The following is an 18,291-nucleotide window of genomic DNA, read 5'->3' on the forward strand; positions in this document are numbered from 1 at the left end:
ACAGTCACAGCTGACATTGCTTGTACTGGGCCAACAACCTGACAATCTTGGATGGCATAGCATCGTACCCAGGGACGTTTTAGCTGCGAGGTAAACAAGGCATTTGCCTTGGGCGGCATTTTCCAGAGGGCGGCAAAAAAAGCCACCCTCAAATGCCCAGGGCAAATGTCTTGTTAGCCTTGCGGCTAACTGACATTCCAGGCAAGCTGCTGGGCGGGCGGCGAGGGAGCACTTTCCTCTGAGCTGTCTGCTCAGCTCCCTCGCGCGCCACAGAGTGAGGCTGGGAGACGGAATATGATGTCATATTCCGGCTCCCAGCCTCATTCTGCGGGCAGCGCGAGGGAGCTGAGCAGACAGCTCAGGGAAGAGTCCTCCCTCGCCGCCCGCCCAGCAGCCAATCAACCCAGCAGCCACTGGACCTCCAGGGAGAAAGAGAACCCCCCAGGCATTCCCAAAGGTAAGAAGGCTGGGGGGGTTAAATAAAAAAAAAGTGTTAATGTGAGTGAGTGTCTGTGTGTGTCTGTTAGTGTGTGTGTGTCTGTTAGTGTGCGTGTGTCTGTTAGTGTGCCTGTTAGTGAGTGTGTGTCTGTTAGTGAGTGAGTGTGTCTGACTGTGTGTGTCTGACTGTGTGTGTGTGTTTGCCTGTGAGTGTATGTCTGAGTGTCTATGAGTGTGTGTTTGTCTGTTAGTGTGTGTGTGTGTGTGTGTGTTTCTGTTAGCTAGTGTATGCGTATCTGTCAGTGAATGTGTGTGTGTGTATTTAGAAGGCGGGGCGGGGGGAAGGGTTGGGTGAGGGTGGCGCCGGGATGGAGGGGGAGGGGGGCGCCTGAGTTTTGTCCTCCCTAGGGCAGCACAAAACCAGGATACACCACTGATCGTTCCCATAACCGGAATAGGTTGACTGCGCTTGGGACTCTCTCTGTGTGTTCCTGTGCAGCCTACTCGTTCCTTTATGTTGAATTCTGAAGTGCTCAGAAGCTTGTTGTCCGCTAGCTAAGCAAGAGCAGACTGCCTGCTATGTCCCTGAAGCTCATTCGGGTGGCATACTCTTTCATTGTTTTGTTCATGTAGTCCTAACCTGAATATTTTTGCTTTGTTTTACTCATGCATATCTAGATTGCTCATATAAGCCTACTCATGCATATTTAGCCTGAATGTCTTAACATTTAAAATTGTGCTAATACTCTTTCAAATGCCATGACACCTCCCATTATTAGGCTTGCTACTGCTGTTGTGACACAGCAAGATTATCTGTTATTTCTTATCTCATGCACAAAATTAAAGAATACAAATATATTTTTTAAAAAAGCAGTACGCATACATTCACAATGTCAAGAAGGAATCTATATATACACGTTTTATTTCCTTCTGTTTTATTGTTAAATGTTGAATACGTAGTAGTACATGCATGACATTTGGTTTCATTTGTAAAGTAGAACAATACCTGTGTGGAGAGGTTATGTTTGTTAAGTCCACTTTCTTTGCGATTTCTTCGTGAACCTGTTAATTTAGAAAGTCCAAAGCCACTGCTTACACGGGACAACTTGGATTGAGAGCTGGGGACCAATGCTTCTCCTTTACTAATGCATTTCTTCTCATAAGCTGTCAAATACACAATACCGAACAATAGATAAGATATTCAAGCAACATAATGGTTTACACTTTAGCGCAGATTAACCATCAAAGAGAGTCGTGATCAATGCAAAGTAATACAAAATGCTTGCATTGGTAGATAAAAATACATTTGGACTGGACATATTTAAGAGGTAAGGCTAATCTATTATTGTGGAATGTTTCACACACAACATACTCTCAGACTAAACACAACACACACTCTCAGACCGTGCTGAGTAGAGCACTAGGGCCCTCAGATCACCCATCCTAGCTTGGGGATAGATCAAAATTAGAGGGTTTTTAGAGAACATTAGAGAGCGCATTATTAAAATGAGAATAATTAGATATTGAGGTCTGTGCTGCATTTCAATCTCCATTGTTTGCATATTGCATTGTTTTCTGACATTTGTGATTTGTAATGGATAGTTTGGGTACTCGGAAATTGCTGGGGGATTTTATTTATTTATTTATTTATTTTTTTAAAGAGGGGGAAAAAAAACAAATATTTTTTTTTCCGCACACCTTCTTGACATGCGAAAAAATAAAAATGATCAACCCTATTTAACTACAGCTATAAATCAGGTCAGCCACAATGTGAGAGGAATAGAAAGACACTGAGTAAACAATTATCATAGTCATGAATAAACTCAAAATAATAGCATGTGAAAGCACTACTAATGTCAGATCAGGTCAACAAGCAGTACAGAACATGATCAACAAAGGCAATGAGATCTCCTAACACAGATGCTTTACTCATAGATATATTCTTAGTGGTTACCATACATGAATGACAAATTCTAACTCAGGTTAAAACCCCATCTGTTGGCAGTCTGGCAAAGCATAATGGCAGTTGTATTTTAACAATTGGGAATCTACCATTAGACCATCCATGTTCTAGCTTACGTAGGCAAGCTTCAGGCAAAATAATGAATATTGTTGAATACTACAGCTGTATGTAAATATGAGGTCCCTAAAGTGCATTCAAGTGCATGCTTGCATTAGAAACCTTACCCAGGTGATTCTGCCAACATCGTAATGTTGCTTCCTCAATAGATGGTCGTACAGCAGCAATGTCCACATGCCCTCGGTCGTTGACAGGAAATGTAACTTTAAACAAGTCTTCCAAAACTTGCTTCTTACTATGAATAAGCTCTATCCATACTCTATTGACGGCTTTCAAAAGAAGTTGACGACCTACACAAACATACAGAAAAATAGATTATGCCTGCAAATTGTTATTCTAGACGATTTCTTCCTGTTACATTTATGTTCTCTCTCCTTTCCACCTCAGGACTGAAACAGGCTTTTAATCTTTATTAAAGTCTGCTATAATTACATAAAATTAAAAGAATATAAGAATTTAGGTCGTTTTAAAATAAGTATTCACACTTCCAATAAGGTGGGCCTGTAAAAAGGCAATTTCTTACAAATCTGTTGTACAGGTTCTCTTAATAAATAATAAGGAAATTATCTCAAATATAAGGAATCTTCAACATTTTCTAAATCTCTGTGCATATAATATTCCCTAAATTAGTCTGTTTGCTTCCTTTTCTATATGCTTCCTTAACAATAAGCTCTTGGTGGTTAGCGTAAAGGAACACTACAGTTTTGCATAAAAAAGCCTGAAGACAATTATAACACTCACCAGAACAAATACATTAAGCTGTAGTTGTTTTGGTGACTATAGTTTCCCTTTAATGAGCAATGAACATCCCTGTTTAGTCACAAACTGGCATAAAACAAAACAAAAAAATACCTTCACTGAGATCCTGATAGACTCCTTCAGGTTCTATATCAGATGGGATCATTATGTGCCAAGTGGTCATCCTTGCTTCTGCTTCCAAACCAAAACCATCAGGGTTGCTACAGAAAGACACATTTACTTATTTATACAGGTTTATATTATTTTACAGATCTTTATGGTATGTAAGATATCGATTTGTTGTCTATCTCAATCCCTAATTACTTAGAGCTCCACAATTTCTCTCCAAGTATAGTCTTCTCTAGCTCTGTCACACGCAGCATGGAGACACAGAGGACCAAAATGAGCAATTCTGTTGCACAGCGCAACAAATAAGCTTTGTAATTGTTTCTTTATATTACTTTGCAATTCTAAGAAATAAAGAGCGTATACGTTTCATCCCATCACACAAAGCAGGACATATCAGTTATCTTGTATAGGATCCAAAACACCACTAACAAGATCACACGTTTATATTAAACCTGCAGTGTGCGGATACCGGATTAATTGTTGAAAGAAAACAACGCTTTACTGCTTTGATACTTATCACATGTAAACACACAAAACCAATTACCCCTCAAAAGCCCAGAAGAACATGATTGGATAATTTGTTAAAACTAAAATGTTGAAAAAAAAAAAAAACATCATTACCTCCCCATGTGTAGATTAATCAGACAGTGAGCGAGGCAGGCAATGAAATCTTGATCATGGTTCCCAGGACCCAGTATTAAATTCCTATTCACCGTAAGAACTCTCAAAGAATCAAGAAGAGCTACTTGTTGAGGAACGGTTTTGTGAGGTCTGGAGAACTGGTACAAGATGGTCCGATTCAAGCAGTTATAAATAGCTTCCAGCGACAAACCTTGAGATCGCCTCTTTGACTACACAAAACAAAAACAAAAAAAATGTTGTTTTCCAAATTCTTATTATTAGATTATCAAATAAGCAATAAATCAAGGAAGCAAAGTTATTCTCCAAAAGAGAGAGCTGTTAGAACAAAAAACAGTGATTTACACATGAACAAGAACAGCTGCCGTGTATTTTGTTTTGGAATTGTATCACGCCCCAGCAGTCTCACTGATCAATAATATGCCATTTCCAGACTTTGTTTATACAGCCCTAGCCATACCTCACTGGATCTGACTTGTGCAGTCTTCCTAAACACTTCCTGTAAAGAGACTAATTTTTTACTTCCTTTATTGCAAATCCGGCTTCATTTAGAATTTCTTATCTCCCGTGCTGCTAATAGCTTGCTAGACCTTGCAGGACCCTACCGTATGTGATTAAAGTTGAATTTACAGAGCAGGAGATACAATCTTTTTAAAGTAAGTTTAAAGATTGAAAATTAAATAATTTTGTTTTCATGCTGGTTGTGTCAGTCACAGCCATAGGAGATGTGGCTAGAGCTGCATGGACAGGAACAAAAGTGATTTAACTCCTAAATGACAGAGAAAAAGAACATTGAGACTTCAGAGGCATGATCTATACATTAAAACTGCTTAGCTAAGCAAAAGTAGTTTGAGACTATAGTGTCCCTTTAAGATGTTTGCTCTTAAGATAAGTCAGCTAAAGTTATCTTAATTTATAACATCATTGCCTGACAGTATAATTATATATAAGGATTATTTAACTTTAGAATAATCATGTCCTGCAGTGCACAGCATCAAAAGCAGTTAACCTTTTATAAAAAAAAAAAAAAAAAAAAAAAAGTACTGTGCAATGATACCATGCCCTACCTGGGAAAGAAGTTGGATTATACACTCTACCACGAGTTTGGAGTCCTTGTTGAACATCCCTTGCCATAGCTTATCCACAAGCCTCTGGGTGAAATAAAACACGTTGTTTACGAGTACCTGATAATTCCCCCCAGTAGTGATGGGCAAAGAGGCATCTTCACCTGAAAAGAAACACAATTTATATAAATAATATATTTTTGATAGTAGTTTACAATACAAAGGATTTAAAAAAAGGGTTGTGCTCTAACTAGGAATACTATACAGACAAAATCCTATTATCCCCCTCTTCCCCCCACCCCATTCCGCCCCCGGATAACAACATTTTGCATCTGCCTTTATCTTATCCATAATACCAGAAGGAGTAGACAAAGTATAACCCAGTTTTAGGTCCCATATGAAATACCTAGAAGAACATCTGTTGCTAGCAGGTGGTCCATTACACTGTCCAATATGTAGGTCTGGAACTCCTTCTGTTGGGCTCTAGTGGATCTTTCAGGAGAAGACTACAAAAACAAATATGGAAACATTCAGAGGTGAAAGAACAAGTTCATGTAGAAGAAAAAAAAAAAAACAGACAAAACAGAAAGACCAATGAATGTGAAACAATGATCAAAAGCAATCGAATGTAACCTTAATGTTTATTTTATATTATAATAAGATGAAACCCATACATATCTACAAACCACATTCAATAAATATCTAATATTGCAATGGGGGAAAAAAAAAAAAAAAAACTTAATGAATTGTATCACTGATATGTTGTCACGCTGTTTATGGACAGTGACATTTTTTCCCTGTGAAAAGTAAGGTCAATAGAAAACATTTACAGTGTAGTTTTAATAATGCATGATGATTTTTTTTAAACATTCGGTGTTTATTGATTTGGATCATGATAACTGAAGGATCAGAACGAAGACTGCTGTGAGAATTAGACCAATTACTCTTGAACACATTAAGCTTAGTTAAGCAGGGGAACAGTGCAGTTTTTCTTGTGATTATATATAAAAAAACAAGGACATTTAAAGTGTGGGAAGAGTTCTTTTTAACAAAATATATAACATTTGCCGAAGTTACTATAAGATTTAGAGACAATTTTTTTTTAGTTTGCCGTTACTCATTTTTACCAATTAGGGCATCCAATATTTTGCATATAAGGGGGATCAGCATTCTCAAATCTCTAGCAAATACTGAACACTGAAAGATATTGCCCCAGTGACCAATACCACCAGACCCAATGAAGCAAGCAAATATTTATATAAAATCAACATATCTCTACTAGTTGAATAGGGCAATGATCGCTGCAATTCTGAAATACTGTTCTAATACTTTTGCTATTTATGCACTTTTACTTGTTTTTTTCACAATTGCTCCTGTTCCTGAATGTCAGAGTTCACTGTGAATTCAAGGGGGTTTTCTTCAGTGATTGCTTAATTAGTTTGTCAAAGATTAGGCCACATGGTGCTCATTAAAAACAGAAGTATTGGAAAATAAGATTACCTGCACTATAATATTCTAGCTATACCACCAGGAGGATAAAATTACATTAATTTCAATATCTAAAACAAAACCGGAATACAAAGAACAAATACAACTAGTTAAACGTTTTTAAATGTTGGATTAGAAAATTCCATACATGTGACAATCTCTTTAAGAGTCAAGTACCCAAGCAAAGCATGGTCGTGGTATTGTTTCAGCGCACATGATTCATCAGAAAGACATACCTCCAGGAGAAGATCGATCAATGGGGTTTGTTTACTGGCAGGAGTCAGACACAGATTTTCAATCACAAGAACGCGCATGAAATCAAAAACATATTTCTTTGCAGGGTGATTGGTTAGATACGTTTTAAAGCCCACATTGCAGTATTCTGACTGGCTTCTGTTCATGCCAGAATCGGAGCTAAGGGCCTTGAATTCTTCTGCAGGTGATCCAACTTCATCATCGAGGTCAGTGACCTGAAAAATAGCATATGGTATTAAATCCAAGGAATAAATAAGTAAATATGTGCAACTAACACACCGTGACAAACCTGCAATCATTCAGCACATAGGAAGCAGTTATATCTGGTGGCCAGCTATTTAGAAAATCCAGTTCTTACAAATTAGGAATACTTTTATTTTCAAAATATTTCATTTTATAAGTACTACAAGCATTTGACAGAGCTGAACAAGCTGCCTCATTAGACTAGATGCCTTGAGATAAGTGAGAAAACAGGTAACTAACCAAATTCTCAATGGGCCTCAGGAACATGGCAGTAAACCAGTATGCCCTTTACCTTATCAGTAACTTTGTAGACTGTACTTTGAAAGAGTTGGCAAGTTAATCAGTTTTATGAACATAATATTTCACACACACAAAAAACAAAACTTTTTTCCATCTATTTTTCTTGTTACTTAAACCTTTATAGTACCGTCTTTTATATTATCTGCACTGACCTACCCCAATGTAATTAATGTTGTGTGTGTGTGTATGTGTAAAATGTAAAAACAAAAAGCAATAGTCTTGGTACCTCTGTGTAGAATTGCTATACATTAGCTTGCTGTACCCTTCCAGATCCAATTCAAACTGCTAACACTGACCAACAGAGCCCTAACTAACAACTCCTCATTACATTTCTTCTTTACTCAGCAAATATGCTCTTTTTTTGTTCCCTTCACTCTACAAATGACTTTCTCCTGACATCTGCTAGTTCCCGAATTGTGAACCCTCATCTTCAACAGTTTTAAAGGGCTACTGCATTCCTTTGGAACTTGATGCCCTATGCAATCAGACTCTCCCCTAGCCTCCAGTCCTTCAAGAAGTGACTGAAAACACACCTCTCTAGAAAAGCTTGCCATCTTCTTGGGTGATGATTCTCTCATTTAACTTCCCTTATCCCCATAACCCAGCTCACGTTCTCTCCTGACACTATTTGGTTCCCCCACACACCACTTTGACTAGCTTATTGCAACACAGGAATCTTATAGGTCAATCCTTCCTCCCCTCTGACATGCTGTTATTACTCTTGTGTATCTTTACACCTTCCATTTCATAATTGTAACGCGCTGTGTAATATGTTGGCGCTGTATAAATAATAATATAAACCGTCACAAAAATATTTGTGATTGAACAGTCTGTCATTGTCAAACATCAAAAAATAAAATATTGTTGGCCCATCTTGTTTTATAGTTATAATTAGAGGACACTTTGGATAAGCCATTAGCAAATGTTTGTAAGTAAATTAATTGTAAGCTTTATGGGGCACTCTCCAGAAGTGGGGAGCCCCGATTTATATAAAACTGTTTCCAAACAGCTTGACATTAAACCATGGTACAGGCCTAAGACACTCTCAGAAACATAACCTCTACAACTTTGTGTTTCTTTCGTTTCCACCACGTAAAAATACAATTAAAAAAAATAAAAATCTACACTAAACCTTTATTGTTTGCAAGATTTAATCTGTGATTCTAGATTATCCATCTCTTGGCACATGGCACTGCCATGGAGAAACAGGAAGGATGAATTTCTGCACTGATTTCAGAATAACAAATGAGTAGCTCGTACAAGCCACCTTACAAGAAAAAATTGTCTAAACTAATCTGTAAATAAATGTACGTTTTTTTCTATAACAAAAACCTTACTAACAATTCCCCTTGCGAACAAAGTTGTACTTCCCAGAAAACTATAGGAACTTGAAAATATGACTGTAAGGTATCATAGAGGTAAATCACAATTTGTAAACCTCAGTAAATATACTAATTATAAATAACACGCACAACAGTAGGGAGCCGCTGGCTCTGCTCTCAGCTAGACCAAGTTAGACCTGCAGGCTGCTTATACGATGTGCTTCTCAGAGAATGACACACTGAAATAAAACTCCATGGAGTTTATTTCCATGGAGTTTATTTCCATGGAGTTTATTTCCATGGAGTTTTATTTCAGCGTGTCGTTCTCTGAGAAGCACATCGTATAAACAGCCTGCAGGTCTAACTTGGTCTAGCTGAGAGCAGAGCCAGCGGCTCCCTACTGTTGTGCGTGTTATTGACAAATGGTTGCTCACATGCTTGGCGCTGCTCGCACTAGAGGATTTTAATTGATCATAGGGGTAACAAAATGTGTTATTTTATCTTTTGTGTGTGCTCTCACCACTTCTATTTTATTTTCACTTATTTATGTGTGGTGGAGTGACCCACATAGGTGATAGTAGCACCCTGTTTCTTATTGTTTTTTAACCAAATATAAGCTCCTTTTTATTAATATAAATAACCCCTATTTTTATAGCTGCTAATAAGAGCCAGTACTTAGTTGTTACGAATCTAATTTAATTGTGGGCATTATTGCGTTATTGTACCTTTCTTGGTTGTTATTTTATATATTGTTATGCAACATCGCCGCATTGTCTTTTTTTATGAATTAAAGTTGGTACTTGAATAATAAAAGATAAAATGTTTCCTAAAGATACGGAATTAGAACCTCAAATATCCCATATATGCCCGTATTAAAACTCAGAATTTCTCCGTGCGCAGGGAAGGGATTGAATTGTGTAAAGATGCAGAATGCCCATGTTCCATGTGCATCGAAAGTCCAGATTAGTTAGCATAAGCTACTCCAGGCTATCTGGCCAAATTGCATCAAGACAGACTTGCCCCCTACCATTTCAGAGTATGGTCGAATGTTGAATGGGAACACAGATGCTGCCAGTGCACACAGGAACTCTGGGCTGAACCACAATGGAGCAAGATCTGGTACATTGTGATATAGGTACCGAAAGAATTGCATCAAAGTGACTGGGTATTCTCTGAGCCAGGAACCTTCTTCCTCAGACTGCCATGGCTGCAATTGAAAGAAATAAATACATGAAAATTAACACAACACCATTCTCCGACATCATATACAACAGGAACGTGAGGAAATACCTGTAGATCTAGTCGAGGATTGTACAGAATCACATCCCAGACCTATCTGGACATTTCCAGTAACTTGGATTAATTAGTATTTCACAGCAAAGAGTAAGTAATCTATTATCATTTAATTTGTGAAAAAATAACCGGTTACCATTTGACAAGAATAAACATAGCATGAACATCCAGTTTATGGAAAATCTTACATCGTCAGCACCTTTGTTGATAAACAGTAGGTAGGGATGAAAGGGATTTAGGGGTAATTATTTCAGATGACTTAAAAGGTAGGCAGACAGTTTAATAGAGCAGCTGGAAATGCTAGCAGAATGTTTGGTTGTATAGGGAGAGGTATTAGCAGTAGAAAGAGGGAAGTGCTCATGCCATTGTATAGAACACTGGTGAGACCTCACTTGGAGTATTGTACGCAGTACTGGAGTCCGTATCTCCAGAAGGATATTGATACTTTAGAGAGCGTTCAGACAAGGGCTACTAAACTGGTTCATGGATTGCAGGATTAAACTTACAAAACTTGGGCAGACTAGATGGGCATTTATTCAACAAGTAAAATAATAATAAATGCCATTCTATCCCTTATCCATTGAGCCAAACACATGAGACGGAGTGTAATCCCCAATGTGAATTAATGCATACAGAAAACTGGTGAGGTTATTAATATTGGAGAGAGCCGACTGTGCCTTACAGGACAGAATGAATTCATTAAATGAGAGTGAAGGTGACAGCTTTGACACAATAGAACAGATTTCCATTCAGTAGCAACTTGCTGATCTACCTAAGAAGATTGGCTTCTTATAGTCCTGCACTGTGTGCAGATTAAGTCTATTAAGGTAATGCCGGTCGGTATTCCCTTCCTATTTTCAAATTAGGCACTGTCATTACTTTGTCAATGCAAATAACTGGTGTTGAGGATTTAGATAATAATGTATTTGAGATCTCATTACCTGCGGCCAAGAAACATGCAGTTAACCCCCGGGTAACTTTCTATATGAAAGACTTACTGTGCAACCCACAGGCACAAACTGGCTAACACTGCTGATCTACTAACTGTCAAGGACTGCGAAGAAGACAGATAGAATTCTAACAAGTGAGATTCTAAAAAGGGTCTCAGCTGGTATATGAATATATAATACAAAAGGGCCAGTACAAACAGCACTTTGCTAACATGTTTATTAACAGGATTGTACAATGGACAAGAGGCCATCTATTTACAACTGAAGAAAGAAGATATTTTTTTTTTTTTGGAGACACAATATTTACTGGAAGGAATGTATTTCCATTTTGTGGACCACTTGGAAACTGCTTTATATTGGGTTTTTCATTTTCTTCTGTATAATTTTTCATCCTCTGTACTAAAGTTATATTTAGCATTTGTTAAAGAATGTGTATATAGGAAAAAAGTCAGAATTTATTTCAACATCAACATACCACCATGTATGCATGTTTTTGCATAAGTTATCCGTCTAGGCTCCATATTTTTAATGAATGAAGATGCCCATGGCAGGCTCAAATAATTAGTGACACATTGAAACATAAGACAAGGAGGGCGCTGCTCACACATATTGAAAATCTACATGCTGTGTGTTTCTTTTGTGTATTTGCCCAGCGCCTGCTGCACATATGTCCATACATTCATAATACACAATACTCACAGAATTGAGCATGGTCCTCAGCATGCCCAGAAGGAGGAAGGCAGCTTCTGTGCAGACATTGTGGATGGAAGAAAAGACATTTCCACTGGATGCAGGGACTCCAAAGATAAAGGTCCAGATGGAGTCCAAATCAAACTAAGGAGGAAAAACAGGAGGTCTTACATTTGTGACACCTGCACTATGAAAAGACCCTAACAACTGAAACCCCAAGTATTTGTGCGACACACAACAGCCTTCTGGTTCCAGATAACTGGAAGCGAAGTCTGGTTTTGTGTATCGCTCATCAGCAGATATCTTTTAAGGAGTCACATCTAAGCTACAAAATGGCAAAATAGCAGCTGGGCAAAATAGCAGCTCCGCTTGCCAGAAGGAGTGTATAATTAACTCATAATGTACTGATATTTATGGTACAGCACAGAATCTTATAGTATGAGAGATAGCTGCTTGATCCGTTTAAATCCTTAAGACCTATACTGGTATGGAATGTTCTGATCTTAAAGCATTAGCCAAGTTCTCTACAGCATAGAAAAAAACTGAATTGGGGGACACCTGGAACATGCATTTCACACCAATGGTGCCTCTGTAGAAATGAAAATGTATACAAAGTGCAGATTAAAGAACAGTGCACACATACAAATAATACAGTTTTAAATTTTACAAGGCTACTTAAAATCACCTCTCTCTAGTGCTAAATGAACTAAAGTGTAAACTATTATTTTATTGTTGTAGAAGCATTATGAATGCAATATATAATGCAAAATGAATGTGATACTATTTTTTTGAATGGTCACATTACTTTTACATGATATATATATATAACAGATTAAATACACTTTGATTCATTTAGCACTAGTACTACTTAATTTGTCTCCCACATTATAATTAGTGTAGGACCCACCGATATTGGTCTACTGTGGCGTAGTGGTGGGCTTAACACAATAGGTCCATATGCTGGAACTTAATCCCATATTTGTTTGCAGAGATAGGAGATTTTAAGTAGTATTGTAAGATTTAAAACTGTATGTTTGTGTGTGCGCTGTTCTTTAATCTGAGTTCTGTAGAGCAGACAGACAGTATGAAGCAAGCATGACATTGCATGTCAACAGAAGGACTATACAGATTTTAATATTTGCAAAGCCCCGTCATCGTCCATAGTGCTGTATAACGTGATGACAGAATAGAATTTTTTCCATAATGTGTTAAGTATTTAAATTCACCAAAATCTACAAGACTTGCAGGTATCTAGTATTATAAAGGGTTAACACTAATTATGAAAACCTTCTAAGTGCCTTATTACTGTCTGTTCAAGGACAATGAAACATGCAAGCTATAAGCTATAGTTCATTAACAGCTGGAGAATTGTCAGCCAGACTTTTTTTGTTTTCCCCTTTCAATAAACAAGTGCATATTGTTTACCATTCTCTTTAATACGTTAAAGCAAAATGAAGGCAGCATGGCATTAAGCAGACGTGAGCCGTTCTATGGTTTTTACTAATTCCACACACTAATTTATTGCATGATCAGAGTTATGCCAGTGTTTGGATGTGATGTTACATTACAATAAATTTAAGGCAAAGTGAATAAATACAGCCAAAAATTACATTATAGTTAATATAGTAATGAAAAGATCGGAGAACCAACGAAAAAAATAAAAATAAAAAACTAGCAGGAACATGCATAAAGTAACATAGAAACACCATCCAGAAATGAGATTCTTTGGGAGAAAAGTAAAATACGTCAATGTTAGCAAATAATCATGTCCTTTTGCAAGTCAATAGGATTGGAAGACTTTCACATCATTATCCCAGCTCTGAGCCAAGCAACTGGATGAATGTATAGCAAGACAGTGATTCTTCATACAGAAATCAAGCTTTCTAACTGACACATTTTATTTCATGAATATGACCACAAGTTAATATGATTGACAGAGTTACAAAACACTATAAAAAAAAAAATTATTTTAAATAAAGAATTTTTTTTTCCGTCCAAACAAGCTATGAAAGGTTAGTTATGTTTTAAGGTTATACCATGATAATTAAGAACTAATATATGGTTTGCCAAATACCTTTCAGGTCAAAGACCACAGTAAACTGTATTTGTAAATAGTAATATTACATTGTGATATGAATGGATAGTGAGAACTGAAGAAATGTTTACTACTTATAGATTCATATGGATGGGAGTTAAAACTTTTTGATTTTATCAGAAACTATAAAGAACCACATGCTCTGTATTTTACACTCTATAAAACACAAAATCAATGGCACAACTTTACCAGTCCAGCCACCTGCTAAGCACTAAAAGGAAAAACACACAAATATAAAAACAGAAAAAGGTGAACCAAAATAATTAAATTAATAAAAAAAAAGAAGAAAGAGAATAAGGATAGAGGGAAATAACACATACGATCATGCCTTACTGGATAATTCCTACCTGGCAACCACGGTTACTTCGGTTGCTGCTGACAGGTGCACTGACCTGCAAGTTCTCAGACAGTTCAGTAACTGGCTGCTGCAGGAACAGTGCCATGAGCAGAAAGTAAAGTGCAGGTACGTTAGTGTGCTTCGGGAGGAGAGACTGAAGAACTGGGAAGCCAGGAAAGTGACAAGCTTCACGGTTAATCTCCCTGAGAGTTGATCTGCCACCGGCGCTCCTTCCCACATTGAATCCTTGGAGAGAAAACATCACGGACATAAGCAAAGACTAAGGAGTGACTTGTGTAAGGCACGAAGGATGCAGAATAGTTTACGAACTTTAAACAAGACAAAGCTGTCTTGTGAAGTACACGAGGGACAATCTCCAAATTTACAACTCTACAACTCTTTTTCCTTGTATACACACATACACATGTATTTGTCTGTACCAGCTCCAATTTGTTTTTGTTTTTACAAAACTTTGTGCGATCATACTACATGGACATTACTGTGAACCTACTAAAGGACTTGAAAAATTTGAGATGGTAAAGGCATTTGATGACATCTAATAGCACAACTTAGCAGTAAACACAGATTAGTGTCTTGCATTCAGGAGGGTGTGGTTATATACACTAGAGCCCATTCTACTCTAATCCTTGGATTGGGTTTCCTCAATGCTGAATGTAAACAGGACACAATGTTTTTATTAGGTGATAGTGTTTTGATTTACATTTTTCCCCCTGTATGGTTGAGTCCAGGGTTCACACTGAGAGTATGTAAATTTTCCTCCTCGTGTTTACTTCAGAACTAGAGAAGGCATGGTCATTGGTTTTCTTTTGGATATTTGCTCTAAGACAAATATGCCATTGTCTTCTTTTCTTCATTACTTAAAAGAACCCTGTGGTGCCAGGAACACAAAGATGTATTCCTGACACTATTGGTAATATGACTATTTCGATCTCCAGCCCCCTTTCTACTTTAAAAAGGTTATTCTACTCAGCTTTTTTCCCAGCACAGCACCGGTCTTGCGTCGGCTGCCCCGAATCCAATGCTTTCTAATAAGAAAGCACTGATTGGCTAATCAGCATCTCCTATTAGAGATGCACTGAATAAATGCATCCCTTGGGGAGTGTTCAGCATCTCCATGCACATCATTTATATCCATGCACAGCATGGAGATACTGAACGCCAGTGCTACACATTGTGCAGCAACGACCCATGAAGCACATCTAGTGCCTGTCTGTTTGACTTCAACTAGACGTCTTACTAGTCAACAATGTAAATGGCAGTGCTTACATCAAAAAGCTGCAGGGAAAGGCTGTAGACACCAGAACAAGTACATTAATCTAAACAAGAGCAGACATTGCAAATGAAGAGGAGAAATATTAACATTGTTTTGTTTCTCCTCTGCTCTGAATAAGTTTTCAGAGAGAATGTGTAACATTGCTTGACAGGGAGCTAGGATGGAGGGCCCCATTTGCAAATAGGTGCAGATTTCTACCTGTCTACTTATTATTATTCACATCACACAGTTACATATTTATTAAATATAGGGATAAGTAAACAATATAACAATTGCAGTTTATTTCCATAATGCCCTCTCTGAACATGTGTAGCAAAAGTGTCAGCAGAGCTGAAAATAAGAAAAGTCTAGAAGTCTCTACAACAGCAAGATTATGCAACTGTCATAACTACTACTTTGTTTTTTTTAAAAGCTGCTCATCATCCACCTAATGAATGTAACTTCCTTTACTTTCTTCCAGCTAGAGGTGTAGCAAAGTGTGGAAACTCACATGTTCAAGAACAGTGATTCCCAAACTAGTCCTCTAGGCACATCAACGGTTCAGGTGTTGTCGGTAAACTTACTGGAATTGATCTGGGAAATGCCTCTATTCTATTCCTCGAGGACTGAATTAGAAATCACTGCTCTAGAACATACGATGGACCATGAAGAAAAAAACAAATCTGGGCAACTTGCTAGAAGTGGAACAATCCGCAGACACATTATATTGGTTTCCATGATAACATTACCATTTTTAAAACTTTATTCCTAAATACCACTTCATGAATAAGTTGGCTCTTGGAAGATATGTTTATGTCATGTTTTGCCATTTTCTTCCCAAAACGAATGATGATTCAGATTGCAGACAAGGGAAGTTAGTAAGTGGAATGTATCTTTAATATACACTCAAAATCAAACTAGCCAATAAATGTACATCATACACACGGTATTTGTAAATCAAACATTTTGAAGAAGAAAAAAAAAAAAAAAAAAAATAAGTAAAAGAATTGCTATACCATAAGCAATGCATAGTGCTTATATTATATGTAAATGATTTGAGTGTAATGGATTTACCTAGCACAGTGCCAATCTTATTGGTCAAAACTGAATCTGTGTGGTCAAGCCAACCACCACCGCTCACTCCTTCTTTGAACCTCATAAGGATAGACTGATTACTCAGCAGCACTACAAGAATCCTCATGGCAGCTGTGACCGTTGTAGAATGCAGATGTTCTTCCATGAACATAATCACCCAATCAAAACCAAGAGTCTTCACAAGTTCTTCACAAGCCCTTAAAATAACAACAGTAAAGTCAGATTACATTGACCAAAAAAAAAAAAAAAAAAAAAAAAAAAAAGGAGTGCTGGAGTTTCTAATATTGTATTGCAGATAGCATATAGATTTTCACAGATAAAGGTCATGGCACTATGCTTACAGGGGTCCTGAAACATCAGTACTTTGGATGCTCTTTGAATAAATTTGGGCTGCACTGGTGGGACCCTACCAGTGCACATTTTGGATTTCTATATTTTGCTTGCTGTTGGGACGACAGCAGCTTATACACAACAGTTACACTAGGTTAAACTTTTTGCCTTTTGGTACTGTGCTATAACGCAGTCCTAGATCATATTTTTGTTTACTTTAAATAAGAACAAGTTGTTTACTTCTTAATAGAAAATGTATATATTTTTAAATAGATTAGTGACCCCCCTCCCATAAAAGAAAGAAAAATAAATCACCATTAAAGTTTCCTGTACCTTACCAGTGCTGGGACATATTTCTCACTGCTACCTAATCCTCCATCGTTGAAGTCATCAAACGTTATGATTTTGCCTAGTCAAATCCTTCTCAAACAGTAGCATGCATAACTTTCAGCACAATTTGCCAATTGAATGGAGAAGTATTGGAAGTATGTTGTATCTGGTGTACGCAAACTTTGTACTGGCAATCCCGAATGTCAAATAGATTGAATAACGAATTCTATTTCAGCCCATGACCCTAGTGGCCGACCGTCTCATGGTGTGTAGAAGCAGTTTAACTGCAAAGTGCAGATGGTGCTAGTTCTTGGAAACAGCACTGTTTTCATCTGCAAGACTGCTTTTCAATGGAAACATCATACAGTTCATTCTTTCTACTTTCCTAAGTGACATGATATATGAAGTGACAGGGTACTGGATAAATTGTTACTCTGATGTTCTTTCAGGGGATAATTTTTATAGTTTATTAAAGGTCATATTTGGATATTTTCAGAGTGGGACTTTAGGAATTAATGATGACTAGCTAGTTAATGTCCTACAATTAAACATGACATCACAGTTTGATCTGTGTACCAATTTGCTTGTGCTTTTGTCTATGAGTTACTATTTTACCCTTTGGTACTCACTGCAGGTTTACTGTAGTTTTTTCCTTGCTGGTGTATAACAGCTTAAGCAGCATGTCCAGCAGTCTGTTTCTTAGAAGAATAAGGTTGGCAGAGACAAGTCCTCCAAAATCATCTTCTGCTCCTTACGGGAAACACAAACCAAGAAACAGTCATTGTAATTTCACAGTAATGGCTGCATAGGGTGTCCTAAAGAAGAGTTTGTCAATGTCAGTCTTAGGTTTGTTTTGATATAGGAAGACATTAAAAGCTATTACATATTAACAACAGACTCCCATTTCAAAGGGTTATTCCAAGCGTCATAACTACTACAGCCTGGATCCCTGGTAATGGGGCAAACTTTTTTGAAACTGCTTGCCTTTTAACCTGGGTTGCTGCTGGGTGCCGAGGGTCCTTGTAGGACTGGTGACATGCATCCAATTTCTCTAGAGCTCCTGAAGTCTATCTAGTAGTAATTCTAAACAAATGAATGCATCTCTGTGCATACAAATATGCACAGAATTGACAATATCCAGCCTGGAACTCTTGTAGTTGGCTGACTAATGACACTCCAATAATGGTGGTGTTACAACTCTG

General features: G+C 37.4%; 1 protein-coding gene across 4 annotated transcripts in view; it reads right to left on the reverse strand.

Annotated features, from left to right (window-relative positions):
• Positions 1 to 18,291, reverse strand: part of WDFY3 (WD repeat and FYVE domain containing 3) — a 297,453-nt gene that overhangs the window by 43,265 nt on the left and 235,897 nt on the right. For all 4 annotated transcript variants that reach the window (XM_063458757.1, XM_063458760.1, XM_063458758.1 and 1 more), the window contains 12 exons: positions 17,719 to 17,839; positions 16,409 to 16,626; positions 14,072 to 14,307; positions 11,639 to 11,773; positions 9,724 to 9,903; positions 6,813 to 7,046; positions 5,495 to 5,594; positions 5,092 to 5,252; positions 4,007 to 4,236; positions 3,371 to 3,477; positions 2,626 to 2,808; positions 1,445 to 1,602 (listed from right to left, as the gene is read on the reverse strand). In XM_063458757.1, the coding sequence (XP_063314827.1) occupies positions 1,445 to 1,602; positions 2,626 to 2,808; positions 3,371 to 3,477; positions 4,007 to 4,236; positions 5,092 to 5,252; positions 5,495 to 5,594; positions 6,813 to 7,046; positions 9,724 to 9,903; positions 11,639 to 11,773; positions 14,072 to 14,307; positions 16,409 to 16,626; positions 17,719 to 17,839 (2,063 nt within the window). The remainder of the gene's footprint in view (positions 1 to 1,444; positions 1,603 to 2,625; positions 2,809 to 3,370; positions 3,478 to 4,006; positions 4,237 to 5,091; positions 5,253 to 5,494; positions 5,595 to 6,812; positions 7,047 to 9,723; positions 9,904 to 11,638; positions 11,774 to 14,071; positions 14,308 to 16,408; positions 16,627 to 17,718; positions 17,840 to 18,291) is intronic.

The sequence above is a fragment of the Pelobates fuscus genome, chromosome 6 (genome assembly GCF_036172605.1).
Source record: "Pelobates fuscus isolate aPelFus1 chromosome 6, aPelFus1.pri, whole genome shotgun sequence".
Taxonomy (NCBI): domain Eukaryota; kingdom Metazoa; phylum Chordata; class Amphibia; order Anura; family Pelobatidae; genus Pelobates; species Pelobates fuscus.